Here is a 13923-nt window from a genome sequence, read left to right on the forward strand (position 1 = left end):
TGGGCATCCTCTCCTGGACCACCTGGCCTGGGTGCATCGCTGCCCCTTCCCCTAAATCCTGAGATTCCTGAGACCACTGAGAGGAGAGCAAGTCCAGGACACGGGGCCTGCTGGGTGCGGGTCCCAGCTCTGCCTCCGACTCGCCATGTGACCCTGGCCCGTCCTGCCCTCCCTCGGGGCCTGGGGCCGGCATCTCAGACTCTAGCCCCAGTGCTCAACCCCCAGGGCCTGCTTCTGTCCACTCTGGGCTCCAGCTTCCTCAGTTTCCTCTTATCCTGCTCCCCCATCCCCATCTCAAGGGGAGGAAACAAGCCAGAGAAACGGAGGGTAGAGATGAGGCCTGGACTGGGGGAGACGAATCCCAGGCGTGGCTGAGACAGGGGCCACCCACCCCCACTGACCGCAACTTGGGCCTCCTAAGTAGCTGTGTGACCTCGGGCAAGGCTCTCAACCTCTCTGAGCTCCATCCCTCCCGTAGGGAGGATGGAAAACCTCCAAAGGACGTTGTGAGTGACAAGGTGGCCGTGTGTCTTGGGGACAGGGCTTCTAAAGGGCTGCTGGTGCTCGGAGAGCCAGCCTTTTAATTTAATCATTGGGATGAACATCCTTCTAAGATGTTTTACATCACTCCTTGCTTTCTTGCATTCATTCAACAAATATTAACTGTGTGTCCTGTTCCAGGGGATTCAGCAGTGAACGAACTAGAGGAAATTCTTTGCCCTCATGGAGCTGATATTCTCGAGAGGGACAGATTACACGGGACATAGGTGCAGCGCCCCCCCCACTCCCCCACCCCAGTGTGTCTGATGGGAGACGTCTGCCAAGGACGGGAAGGTGGGGGCCGGGCTGGGGTGGCACCTGTCAACAGGAGGTCAAGGCGAAATGTGAGCAAAGACGGGGGGCCTCGGAGGAGCAGGCCCTGGGGTGGGGTACCTGGTGAGACTGGGAAGCAGCTGGCCACCAGTGGGGAGAGTTGGGGGCCTCGTGGGCCATCGTCAGGACTTTGGCTTCTCTCCTGAGCGGGTCAGAAGCCCCCGGAGGGCTGAGCAGAGGAGGACCTGCTGCCATGGGGGGATGCACCGCGTGGTGAGCGCAGTGCCCGAGGGGTCCAGCCAGAGGCCCCCGGACAAATCCAGGCGAGTGGGCCCAGGCGGGAGAGGAGAGGCGCTCCGATGCCCTGCCAGACTAGAGGCTGTGTGGGAGGAAGAGAATTGCCAGGCGTGACCCCTGAGCAGCCTAATCAGGTGGGAGAAGATCGGGGTTCAGGTCCAGATGTGAATGTGGGGGTGGTCTGCAGAGAGCCAGCACTTAGAGCCCCAACACTGGGGGAGATGGCGGAGGGAGCGAGTGGAGACGGGGCGGGGTGGGACGGGGGGGTCCCTGGCAGGTCAGGGTTCAGGGAGGGGTGGAGCCAGCCCAGGAGAAGAGGAGGAGCGGGGGGGAGGGGTGTCTCCAGGGGGAGGGAGGGCCCGGCGCTGTCACAGACCGTGTGGTGGGTGAGGAGCCGGTCTCGCGTCCCTCAGCTTCCCCCGCAGGGCTAGCCTGTGCTGGGCACAGCGGGTCACCCTGATACCTTAGCGGGAACCCCAAGGGAGCCGCCCTGCCCTCCTGGCCTGAGCTGATGGATGGGACAGGGGCGAGCACTTGCCCAAAGTTCCCCAGCAGGTTGGGGACTTGAATCCGGGCCCTGGCTGGGGGCTGTCCCCAGATGGGGCCAGGCATGTCCTTCCCTGGGATTGTAGAGGGCCTGGCTGCTGGTTGGGAGTTGCCCCATCCCACTCCCGGCCCGAGCCTGCACGTGTCTGGGCTCCAGTGGCCTCAGGCAGGCCCCAGGCTCCCTGTGCCCGTGCAGAAGGACCAGGCCGGCGGCTGCAAACTGGCTCCTGCGCTAAATCTGGCCCACCAGCATGTTGTATTTGGCCAGCAAGAGGGTTTTAAATTTTTTTAAAACATTTGAGCCAACATTTAAAAATTGGGAGCGTTTACATTTTAAAATCCATATTTTTGGCTTCTACTGAAATTCTGGAAGATCTGGCAACTCTGGCCCACATTCCCACGTGGTCATAGTCGGGGAGCCGGGAAGCAGCTGCCCCCTCCAGAGGCACCTCGGGGGTCCCCCTGTGGGGAGAGGCACCGTCCACACCTCTGCTTGCCCTGCAGATGGGGAGACTGAGGCCGGGAGGGTGGTCTGACTAGTTTGAGGTCACTTGGCAGGAGAGCCCCTGGACAGGATCCAGCTGTGGCTCTGGGGACTTCTAGGTGTGGCTCAGGGGTCTTGTCACAACCCCACACAGGCCACTTCAGAGCCCCCAGCCGCCTTTCATTCCATGCCCTGGGCCCCGTGCCTCCTGCTCTCTTCTCTGACCCTTTTGTTCTCAGGAAATGGCTGGCTTCAGTCATTCACACTATAGTATGAGAGAGCTTGTGGACAGCGATAGCTGGAGGTCCCAGAGACCTCCTACAGTGGCTTCTGGTTTGCTAGACAATGAACCGGAGGACCAGGGACCCCCCAGAGCCACTCAGCCAGATGAGGCAGAGGCAGGTGGGAAGCCGGGAGTCTGCCCTGCTTCCCCAAAGCTCACCCCCACCCTGGGAACTATGCTGGGGACGCAGGCCTGTCCAGGCCTGCAGGGCAGGCGGCACCCAGCAGAAGGGCATCGTCAGCGTCTTCATTGCCATCATCACTCCAGTGATGAATTCCTACTGTGTGCCAGGTGCCTTCGCCCCTTAGCTCTAATGCCCCTCAACACACACACGTGAAGACACTGAGGGAGACACGGCTTGCCCGGGTCCACTAAGTCAGCACACGGCCCAGCCAGGGCCCTGCCAGGCCCACCCCTCTCAGCCTCAGTTCCTGGTCTGTAAAGTGGGCCTGATCTACTGGCCTGTTCTGAGTATTTGATGCAAGGCCACAGCTGAGGGGGCCCAGATGGATACGACCCTGGGTGGCAGCGGGGTCGGGGTAGGGGCTGACGCCCACCTCCTGTTTCAAGGAGCCAATGCGGGGCCCTTGGGAAGGACACTCCCAGCTGGGGCCAGGACGCAGCCCTGCCCGCCAGCACGCACTGGTCCCCGAGGCTCTGTGCTGCCGGGCAGCCCTGAGAGGCACATGCGAGGAGCCTTGAGACAGAATCCTCTGGAGGCCTGAGCATTCTGGGGCTCCCCTGGGGCCCAGCGGCCCCCAGAGTGAGGTCTGTGTGGTGTGCAGAGCCCAGAGCGGCAGAGAGCTGGGGGGCTCAGATCGCCAGGCCCCTGTGGAGGAGGCTGGGGACACGACGCTTCCTGGGTGCCCTCTGGATGCTTTCCCGTGACAAGGCAAAGGAACAATCATGACTATCACTGCCTCTGCCCAGTCGAGGAAACTAAGGCCCGGGGCGGGGGTGGGCGACCTGTCCAGGGTCACACAGCAGGCAGCAGATCCTTGAGCCGAGTCTACCTTGAGGTGAGAACTCCCGGGGCGAGCGCGGCCCAGCTGGCCACAGCAGATGCGCAGGGGAAGGGCGGGTGGGCTTCAAAGACCCAGAACTCCTCACCAGCTGTGCTGCTCCCTGGCTCTCCCTGGAGAAAGAGGCAGGTCACTGGAGGGCAAGCAACGCCAAGGCAGCGGAGGTGCAGGGCGGGGCTAAGACTGCCCGGGTCCAACCCAGCCCCTCTGCATGACCCTGCGGGCCTCAGTTTCCTCCTCTGGACATTGTGGGCATAACGACGGCACCCACTCCTTGGGGGTGCACTGAGGCTTTGGACCAAGAGCTTCAGACAACACTCATAAACACTCAGCAAGTATCAGCCATGGCGACCACCCAGGATTTTGTTTTTAAAACAACCTCTCGCCGCAGGGAAGCCATTCAGGGAGGGCCCGGTCGAAATCTGCACCAACCTGGTCCTGCAGCCCCCACTGCGGTCCTGCGTCAGGGGAAGTCGGGATGAGGCAACGTCCCCCACAGCCCACGAGGACCCACCCCGGCCCTGGGGACAGAAGGTCAGCACCAAGGTGGGGTTGCAGGCACTTGGGGGGCTGCCACCCTGACGCTCTGCACAGCTCCATCCCCAGGACAGCTGAGCAAGTCACCAAATCCTTTCACCCATCCGTGTGAGGCCAGCGTGCATGTGTGTGTGTGTGTGGGTGGGTGGACGGGGGGCTGAGAGAGACCTGCGTTTAGATCTGAAGACCTCAGTTCAAGCCCAGTCCCCTGTGTGACCCCAGGCCCCCAACTGCATAAAACAGGGGTGGCCGTGAAGGACGTGGACCCACTGACTGCCCGACAGGACTGTGACATCCTACCTCATGTGGCAGTGTCTGAAGTTCAGAAATTCAAGGGGATAATTACATGAATTCCCATGGTAAACTGCCGAGGGCTCTGCCAACCGGCGGTGATGTTATTATTGTCATCATTATTGTTTACTCATGCACACTCGGTCTAGAAATATTCTGCCTGCCCCAAAGCCAGAAATTTCACCTTAGAGATTCATTCTTTTGGCGCTTAAGGTCTTTCTTATTACAGATATTATAAAAGGGGTATGATGAGGGAACTCAGAGGGGTCAGCCAGGACTCGGGGAGATGGCACGTGGAGGGAGGAGGGAAGGGGCCGCAGCTGACCTCTGCCCCATGGCCTGCTGCTGGGGGGTGGGCTGGCACTCAGACTCACCTGGCTTGGAGGTCTGCAGAGGGAGGCAGCTTGGCCTCCGCGCTCGCCGCTGCCCACGAGAAGCCCACTGGTCTCCACAGCCCTGCCTGGCCCCGCTCTGCTTGCAGCCTCGGCTGCCGTCTCTGAGGACAGCTGGGGGCTCAGGGCCAGCATCTTCTTTGAGGCCGCAGCTCCTGCAAGGGGGTCCTGGGCCAGGCCTGGCCCTCGCTCACCCGGGGAGGGCTCTGGGCTGTGGCCTCTGAGCCCCCCGAAGGCCTCCAGGGTCCTGGGGTCCAGCACCCGCACAGTGACCTCATCCAGGAACCTGGAGAAGGGTAGCCTGGCCTCCCGTCGGCGGCCCAGGCGGGCGAGGGGGCCGGTGGCAGCCTTGGTGCCCGTGCTCAGGGGCTCTGGGGTGGGGGGCAGGCCAGGGGACGCCTGTGTCTCCTCCTGGCCGGGCCGAGCAACCCAGCTGGGCAGAGGCGTCTGGCGCTCGGGGTTCCGCCCAGGGCCGGGGCTTGGTTTGCGGCCGTGAAGGTCCTCTCTGTGCGCCTCCTTCCTGGCATCCCTCCTGGGGCTGCCAGGGTCAGGGCCCCGGGCCTGGGAGCCGGCCTCTGAGAGCATCCTCCTCGGTCAGTCCCAGGTCAAGCTCTCCAAGTGCCTCGCTGACCCCCACTTCTCTCCTCCCATGGGGCTGGATCCCCACACCCTCTGGGGGGCAGCCAGGGCCACCCGTCCCTCACTGGCCAGAGTGATCAGCCGAACGCCCGCCTGCCCATCGATCCAGAGAGCACGTGGCAGGGGGCCTCCTGCCCCCTACATTGATTCTCACTAAATGGAAGCTGGGCTTCGGGGCTTAGAAAGTGCTAGAGAGGAGAAGGTCATGTCCTGGGCGCTGCGTCTGCCTGGGGGGCAGCCTGCACTGATTGAGCACCTGCTGTGTGCACGGAGGGGCCCTGGGCCGGGCCTCACGCACTCCACTCCCCCATCTCCGCTGCCAGGTGTGGTGCTGGGCGCAGGGACATGAGAGGCAGACAGGACACAGATGGCCATGACAACCGCCATGACAGGGTGAGCACAGGGCCTGGAGAAGGGGAAACTAGAACCGCTCCCATCTGGAAAATGGGAGGGGGTGGTGGAGACCGCTGGTTGCCCACTGCTCTCCTCTTCTTCCTTGGGAAAGAACACTCATTTTACTCCGGGAGGCAAGACACTGAGTTAAAAGACTGCATTTCCCAGCCTCCTCTGCAGCCAGAGCTAGCCAATGAGATATAAACAGAAGTTATTGGGTATGGCTGCTGGGAGAGCTCCTTAAAAGGGATCAGACAGCTTGACTTTGCCCTTTTTGCTCCCACTCCCCACCCTCCTGCTTCTTATCTAGAACATGGAAGTGATGGTTGGAGCTATTGCAGCTATATTGTGCCATGAGGCCAAACTTCTGGCAGAAGCCAGATATAAAGGATGGAGGAGCAGAAAGACAAAGGAATCTGAGTCCCTGATGACCATTGAACCTCACCCCAGACCTGGACCACCTGCCTCTGGCACTTCTTTAACTTGAGAGAGAAATAACTCCTGTCTTACTTAAGCCATGGTTATTTCCAGTCTCTGTTACTAGCAGCTGTGTGCAATTCCTCAGCGATACACAGGTGATAAGGAGAGGGCTCTCCTCGGCACTGCCTGCTCGAGGCCGTGCACCTGGGCCCCCACCTGGCAGTGCCTACGCCACACAGCAAGTGCCAGGGACCCCTTCTCTTCTCGGTCAGCTGGACACCCCTCTGGACGCCCCCCTGAATCCCTGACTGAATGTCTGAGAAACTCCCTGGGCTCAGCTGCCCAGGAAGGGACAGGACCCGTCCTTCTCCCGCTCTGCCCACCCCACCCTGAACCACCAGGCCCTGGCGATTCAGCCTCTCTCAGACCTGACCACTGCCCTCCATCCCCAAGTCACCTTGCTGGTCCCAGGTGTCACCATGTCTCACCTGGACACCTGTACTCACCCCTCCCTGGGGCCCTGACCCTACGCCGGTCCTCCGTCTATCCCACAAACATGCCAGTGTCAACTTCTAAAACCACAGACCAGACGACCAGCCAATGTCACACTTTCAAATGCCCTGCAAAGCCCTGAGGGCCCAGTGTCTTCTCTCTCTGCTCCACCACCCCCCGCCTGCAAAGGAACTTCCACCAAGTTCCCGAGCCTGCTGAGCTCTATGTGGTCTCAGGGCCTTTGCACCTGCTGTTCCCTCTGCCAGGAGCGCCTCACTCCCTCTGCCTCCCATCCTTCTCATCCTCTAACTCCCATCGAACTTTCAGGGCTCCGGTTCAACAGCCTGTCCCCTTCCATCTCCCAGATCAGTTCAGAGACCCTGCAACAACCCCTGCTCTTCTCATAACCTGGCCCCAACTGTAACTGATATGCTCTCCTCTGCGTCCCACTAGAACGTAAGCTCTATGCCACCCCAGCTCTCCGCATGGGGCCGGGCACAGAGGGGCGCTCAGTAAGGAGCTCTCGGACGAATGAAGAAGAGAACGCATCACAGGCTCAGGCTGTCAGCTCACAGCATCCCAGGCCCAGCGCAGACTCCTCGGGGCTGGGCACAGGGAGGAGAACACGGGGAGGAGTCTCAGGCTCTTGGGAAGGCCACAGTGTCCCTCCCTGCCCCCCGCAGACCCCTGACGGCCACCCCTTTACACCTGGACAACCCCTGCCAGCAGCAGCCCTCCAGCCCCTGTCCAGCCCCAGGGGGAACCAGACACGGAGGCCAGCAGACTCAAAGCAGATGCCCCTCCAGCACCCCAATGGGACCTTGGGCAAGTCACGTCCCCTCCTCACTGTCACGAGGGGATGGCCGTACCCAGCCCGGGGCAGTGGTGGGAGGCGCTGGGCCAGGAGGGTGCTGGGCGCCTTCAGCACGAGCCTGGCACCTAGTAGGACCTCAGGACTACAGCACAGGGCTCTCATTTGTCCACCCCCCTAGTACATGTGGTCGCAGGAGCGTTCCGGCTAGCCAGTCCTGAGCCTCTCCCGGAGTTGCCGGCTGCATCACACAAGTTCCCGTTGTCATAACAACCCACTGGCTCTCAGCCGCCTGGGCCCGAGGCCCCGGAGGATGCTGCTAGCGGCTGAGGCTCGCCTGGGCCTGCTCACCTCTCTGAAGCTGGGGCTGCCTCCCCCGAAGGGGCTGCCGGGCAGCCCCTGCCTTAGACTCACCTGTTCAGCCCCCTTCCTGAGCCCCTACTGTGTGCCATGCGGGGCGAGCACACCCATCATCTCCCCGCGTCCTCGCCCAGCCCTGTCAGGTGGGACGGCCACAAACTCATAAAACTCTGTTTTATGCTAAAAGGAGCTGAGTCTCGGGGAGGCGAAATGACTTGTCCAAGGTCACATGGCTCAGACCCGGCAGACCTGGGATGCGGACCCCAGAGGTCATGCACTCATGCCCTGCTCCCTCTCTAGCACCGCCTTGCCCCACCCTGCCGCCAAGGTGGAAAGCTGGCCTCAGCAAGCTCCGAGAAAAGAGCGACACAGGATCCCCATTGCCTCCTGGGGCTGCAAGAGGAACACCCCCCACAGGGCGCCAGTGGGACCTGCAGGATGGACGAGGCATGCTGGGCATCTGCTGAGAGCTCAGACAGCACCTCACTTAATTCTCACGGCACCCGCCCCCCAAGCTAGGACCTGCTAGTCCATTTCACGGAGGGGGACATGGGCTCTGAGGGTTCCTGGTAGACAGCATGGCTTGCCGTGTGCCAGGTGCTGTCGCAAACGCCCGCAGGAGTGCAGTCACCTTCCTTAAGCCTCCCTCATTCCGGTGCAGAAGTTTCTATTACCACCCTCCTTTACAGGCGAGGACTCTGAGGGTCTGAGAATTCTCAAGCTTGTGCTTCTAACCACCCTGCCTCGTTGCTTCTGGATATTTCCGTGCTGGCCCAAGAACCCTCGAGGGCGGCCACAGGCCTCAGCTGTCTCGAGTCCCAGCATCCACACACGTGCTGTGCCATCAGTTTCTGCACTCTGAGTGCTGCCTCAGCTTTCCTGCCTCAGCAGGGAGCTGCACCTGAGTCGTCCAGACCTTCCAGGAAGTCTCCCCTGGACAAGGAAGTCCCTGTGGGACTCCCCGCTGGTCACCTGTCTTTACAAGAGGCCACGCCGCTGCTCCATCGTTCCCTGAGTGTGTCTTCCAGTGACACATAACTGGAGGGGCCTAATGGCCCACTGCCCTCCCCCCAGCCCCACAGCCTCCCTGCTATAGTATTACTGAACCAGAGGGACTAGAGTTTACGTGAGCAAGATGCCAGCGTCAAGGGAATCAAGATGCTCTACCCATCCAACCAACCATCCTTCCACCCCTCCATCCACATAACCATTCATCTGTTAGCACGTCCCCATTCAGGCATCAGCGCGTCCTTCCATGCCTGTACCTGCGTCTGCTGACGTGTACTCACCCATCTGCTCATCCTCTCATTCCTGTATCCATCCACCCATCCACCCATTCATCCATGTATCCATCCCTGTTACTGTGTCTCGTGTCCATATATCCATCTGTCCACCCACGGATGCTTCCATCCATCGACTTTGTCCATTTGTGCACTGACCCACCTTTCCATGCCTGTATCCGTTCGTTCATTAACATACACTCGTGACCTATCCATCCCCTCTTCCTGTATCCATCCATCCACCCATCCATTCCTGTATCATCTTACTGACACTATTCAAGTCCCCACCCACCCACCCACCCCAGCATCCACGCATTGACTGTATCCATTTAGCACCCATCCATTTTCTCATACCTCTATCCATCCATCCTCTGACATGTACTTCTGTATCCATCCATCCATCTGTTGACATCTATGCATCCATTTTAGATCCTTCCATCCATTCATCCCTCCATATGTGTCAGAAATCCATCCTCCCATCAATTGATCCACCCATTGATATCTTGTTCTATCCATCCAGTCCTGTATCCTTATCAGTTCTCTCATCCATCCACCCATCCACCCCTATCTATCTTGCCACTTATACCCATCGATCTCTCCTCCCGTCCATCTATCCCTCTAGCTTTCTCTCTACCTATCCATCACTGCTCTGTCCTGCTACATGCCTCCCATCATTGTCTAGCTACCCACCATCCACCACCGTCCCCTTCAATCCACCCCACATTGCTTCTCCATCTGTGCACCCCGTAATCCCAGCATGCACCACCTGCAGACCACTGGAGCCTTCTGTGTCTGTCTTCCCCAGGCAGGACCCCGCCTGGCCCATCCCCCGCCTCGACTTGTTCTGGGCCTGCTATCTAAACAGTGGTCGCAGCTCCCTGGCCTGGCTCAGAGCAGGCACTAGCTGATCCCCACCCCGGGAAGCCTCCAGGGGCCGCTGTACTAGCCTCCAGACTCAGGGCCTGCTGGAGCCGGAGCCACTGCCCGGTTCCCTTCCCGGCTAGGGGGCAGTGAATGTCCCCACCACCCTCCTAACGCCTGCCACACTAGTCAAAGTCCACGTCTCCTGGCGGACTGTGAGCTCTTGAAGGGTGAGGTCTGTATCAGATTCACCTAAGTGGCCCCATTGAATGGTGCAGAGCGGGGAACATGAGGAGATATGCTAGGCGAATGTGGAATTCATTCACTTATTCATTTCCTCACTCATTAATTCATTCCTATAATATTGAACCAACAGAGACAGCTCTGGTCAGCTTCGCCCATCACAGGCTGCAGTCTGGTGCCTGCTCTCGCCCACAGAAGTCAGACACTGAGCCTCAGAAAGTGGCAGGGCCTTGCTCGAGGTCACACAGCGAGTCAGTCGCAGAGGAGGAACTGGAACCCAAGACTCCAGACTCCCGTCCAGGCCTCTCCACCCAGGCTAGTGACCAGCTCTGGGGCAGGAGGGGGAACCAGGAGGGGACCCTGGGGGCAATTCTGGGCCAACACAGTGAGCCATCGGGGTCACCCCTGGATTTGTCCCCAGGGATCTTCACTGCTTTAGGGGGAGGAGCCACCTCTCCCCACCCATGGCCACACCCTTGACTGCCAGGCTCCGGCAGGACTGAGGCTCTTCTCATCCCTGGACCCACTGCCCTCTCCCCCTTCCCCCACACCCGGAGACCCACGCTGCACTCGAACTACTTCCACCCTCCCTCTTCAACTCCTGCTCAGCCCTTGGGCCTCATGAGCCTCCCAGGATTTGAGAAATTATTTGTGGACAGTCTCCAAACAAGCCGTGGATTCCCGGATTGTTCTCATTCCCTCCCGTCCATTCATTCATTCATTCATTCTTTCATTCTTCAACATCATTGAGTGCCTACAGGAGTACGGGCAACACTTCAAATTGTTGCCATGGAGATGACCGTGAAAATGCTTAGACTGGGCCGGGCACACAGTAGGTGCTCAATAAATGGCAACTACTGTGGGCCAGACTGCGTGCCCGAGTCTTCGTGAGTGGAAGGGAGATCATCTTCCAGACTGCTTCTGACTCACCTCCCCCCCGACCTGGAAATGTCCCACTGCCACCCCCGGCCCACGGAAGCCTGTCCCACAGCCAGGGCTCCAGGCAGCCCTGCCCTCCCCGTGCAGCGCCCCAGGTGCCAACAGCTCTGGGTTCTGACGAGGAGAGGAACCAGATCGCAGGGTGCAGGATTCTATAAATATGAAACAATAGCCCAGGAGGGCCGGCAGGCAGTGCGGCCACCCTGCGCCCAGCGCCGGCACGCTGAGCAGCCGGGAAGAAGGCGCATCTGCTCTGTGCTTGCTTCTCTGTACCGCCCTGATTATAGTGAGAGTCGGGAAAATTAAGGGTTTTCAGGGACGCTGCCAGGGCCCTCACTGCTGCCTCCCCGCCCTGCACGTCACAGATGCCAGGCACAGCCGCCTCCAAAGGCCACTTGCCCCAGCCTGCAGTGCCACACCAGGCCTGGCCGGGACAGCACACTACAGTTTATAAGGGGCTTTCTCCCACCGTCCTCACTGGCCCTGGGAGGGGAAAGGGCCTCTGCTGCAGTTGGTGGGTGAGGGAACTGGGACCCTGAGAAGGGAAAGAACCTGTCCATGGTCTCCAGAGATCTAGGACACTAGGGCCTGGATGGGAGCCAGGCCCATGGAGACCCTGCGCCACCGAGCCCCAAGGTCTTGACCCCTGTCTGCAAAGTGGGCCGACCCTGGCCATCCAGGGGTCCACATTTGCAGGCGCAGCCCATTCAGCCATCCCCCACGCACTCCTGGGTGCCTACTCTGCTCCCATCCTGCTGGTTCCGGAGACTCCAGGATGTGGTCCAGGCTGTTCCTGCCCTAAAGGAACCACATTGGGGATGGGGTGGGGCCCGGAGGATAAAGGAAACACCTCTACACCAGGCAGGAAGCGGAAACGCTCGGGCACAAATTCCCATCCAACGTGCCGGGTTCAGGGAGGGTGAGAGCGCCAGCTGAGCGGCCCTGGGGGAGTCCTCGCCTCCCTGAGCCTCAGTTTCCTCGCCTGTAACTGAGGAGAAGGATAGCACCTGCCTTGCAGGTACTGAATGAGACGGAAGGTGCCTGGGGCTGGCGAGCGCCCACGCGCTGCAAACGCTCAATGAACCAGCCCTTGGTCCAGCCTCCTTCCGGCTCCTCTCCCGGGCGGCCTGCCCGAGCCGGGTCCGGCCCTGCCCCCTGACGCAGGGCAGGTGGAGGCCTGCCTGCACCCTGGCCACCTGGCCCCGGACAGCAGCGGGTCCCAGATCCTCAGGCCAAGCCCCGGCCCCTCGTCCCACCCTCCTTCCCGCCGCAGGGACGCGCGTGCTGGGGCCAGGACCCAGCCGATCGGACCCAGGCGCTCGGGGGGGCAGGGCAGCGCGCTGAGGCCGAGTCCCCGCCCCGCGCGGAGAGTGCCCGGCTCCCGGGAGTGCCCGGCCGGCTCCCCCGGGCCACTGAAGCGTGCACGGCTGGGCCCTGGCGCACCGGCCCCGGAGGGCGCGCCGCGGGCAGGGGAGGAGAGGCTGGACAGGCGCCCCGCTCGCCGGAGGGGGGGTGCCGGCCGCCTCCGGCGCGGTGCAGAGACCGCCCCGAGGCGTGGGTGGCGCCCGCCCCGCCTCCGCGCCCGTGCCCGCGCGCTGCCCTCGGGCTCGCAGGTACTCACCGCCCGGCGGAGCCGGCCCGGCCGGCGGCCGCCCGTCCACATGGCCCTGGGGCAGCCGCGCCGCTCGCCGCCACCGCCGCCGCCGCCGCGGCGCTCGGGTCCTGCCGCCGCCGCCGCCGCCCCCAGCCCGCGCCCTCCCCACCGAGGCCGAGCGCGCCGGGAGCCGGCACGGCCGGGGCTCCCCACTCCCCGCCCGGCTTCCCGCAGGGAGCGCCCGCCCCCCCGCCCCCAGCCCGGCTCCCCGCCAGCCCCGGCCCCGCGCAGCCGCGGCTGCTTCGGCGGCTCCCCCCGCAGCGCCCAGCCCGGGCGCACTCGGGGGGCGCGGGGCCGGACCCCGGGCGTGGGATGCCACGTGCGCGCTGAGCCGCGGACGGAATGGCGGCGGGGCAGGGGATGAATGAACCCGCGTGAGCTTGAATGGCAGAGTGCATGAATGAATGAGTGCAGTGCCTGCGCGCAGGGAGGAACGAATGAATGAGGAATGGATGCGCGAGGGATCGTTGAGTGAAAGAGCGAATGGGCCCTGAAAGCCAGGAGGCCCTCAGCACTGACCTGTCCAACCCATTCATTCATTCCCTCAACATTTATTGGACACCTACTGTATACCAGCCCTACTCTAGTTCCCGAGGCTATGGCCCTTAGAAGCTTACGTTTTACGGATGAAGAAACTGCGATGCCCAGGGGCGTGACCTGGCCGGCCAAGCTGCCCCTCAGCGGGTACCTGCTCTGCCCCACGCCCCCGTGGGTGGCTCCCGCCCTCAGGTGGCCCCCTTCTTCCTCTGCCTGACCTAGCGCACGTGGGCCAGGGTAGCCAACTGCTGGGGGAGGGCTTTCCTCCCTCCCTCCCGGGAGCTCTCAGAAGGGGGAGGGGGCCTCCAGAGGGTCAGTATTGCTCTGGGGACCTCCACCTGGAGCACCCCCTCCCGCCCCCAGCAGAGCCCAAGGCTGTCCCAGTCGTGACCCTGAGGAAGGGCGCGGCATGAGCCATGCCCTTTCCTCCCTGAGGCACTGGGCAGGGAGAGTCTGACGGCCCAAGCTGGGCTGGGGCCTCCTCAAGAACCAGCCTCAGTTCTGAGGGTGTCAGAGCTCCCCGGAGGCGGCGGGACAAGAGGCTGCCAGCCCAGCCAGCCCAGCAGCAGCCTGCTGAACCCTGGAAAAACCCAAGGGGCCAGAAAGGGTCCTGGGCGGTGGGAAGAGAG

At 61.9% G+C, this 13923-nt stretch overlaps 1 protein-coding gene across 1 annotated transcript in view; it reads right to left on the minus strand.

Moving 5' to 3' along the window:
* BEGAIN (brain enriched guanylate kinase associated) overlaps positions 1 to 12771 on the minus strand; it is a 47190-nt gene extending 34419 nt beyond the window's left edge. The window contains exon 1 of the mRNA XM_058567712.1: positions 12725 to 12771. Coding sequence (XP_058423695.1) covers positions 12725 to 12766 — 42 coding nt within the window. The 5' untranslated portion in view covers positions 12767 to 12771. The remainder of the gene's footprint in view (positions 1 to 12724) is intronic.
* Between the last annotated feature and the right edge of the window lie 1152 nt (positions 12772 to 13923).

This window comes from Diceros bicornis, chromosome 24 (genome assembly GCF_020826845.1).
Source record: "Diceros bicornis minor isolate mBicDic1 chromosome 24, mDicBic1.mat.cur, whole genome shotgun sequence".
Taxonomy (NCBI): Eukaryota; Metazoa; Chordata; class Mammalia; order Perissodactyla; family Rhinocerotidae; genus Diceros; species Diceros bicornis.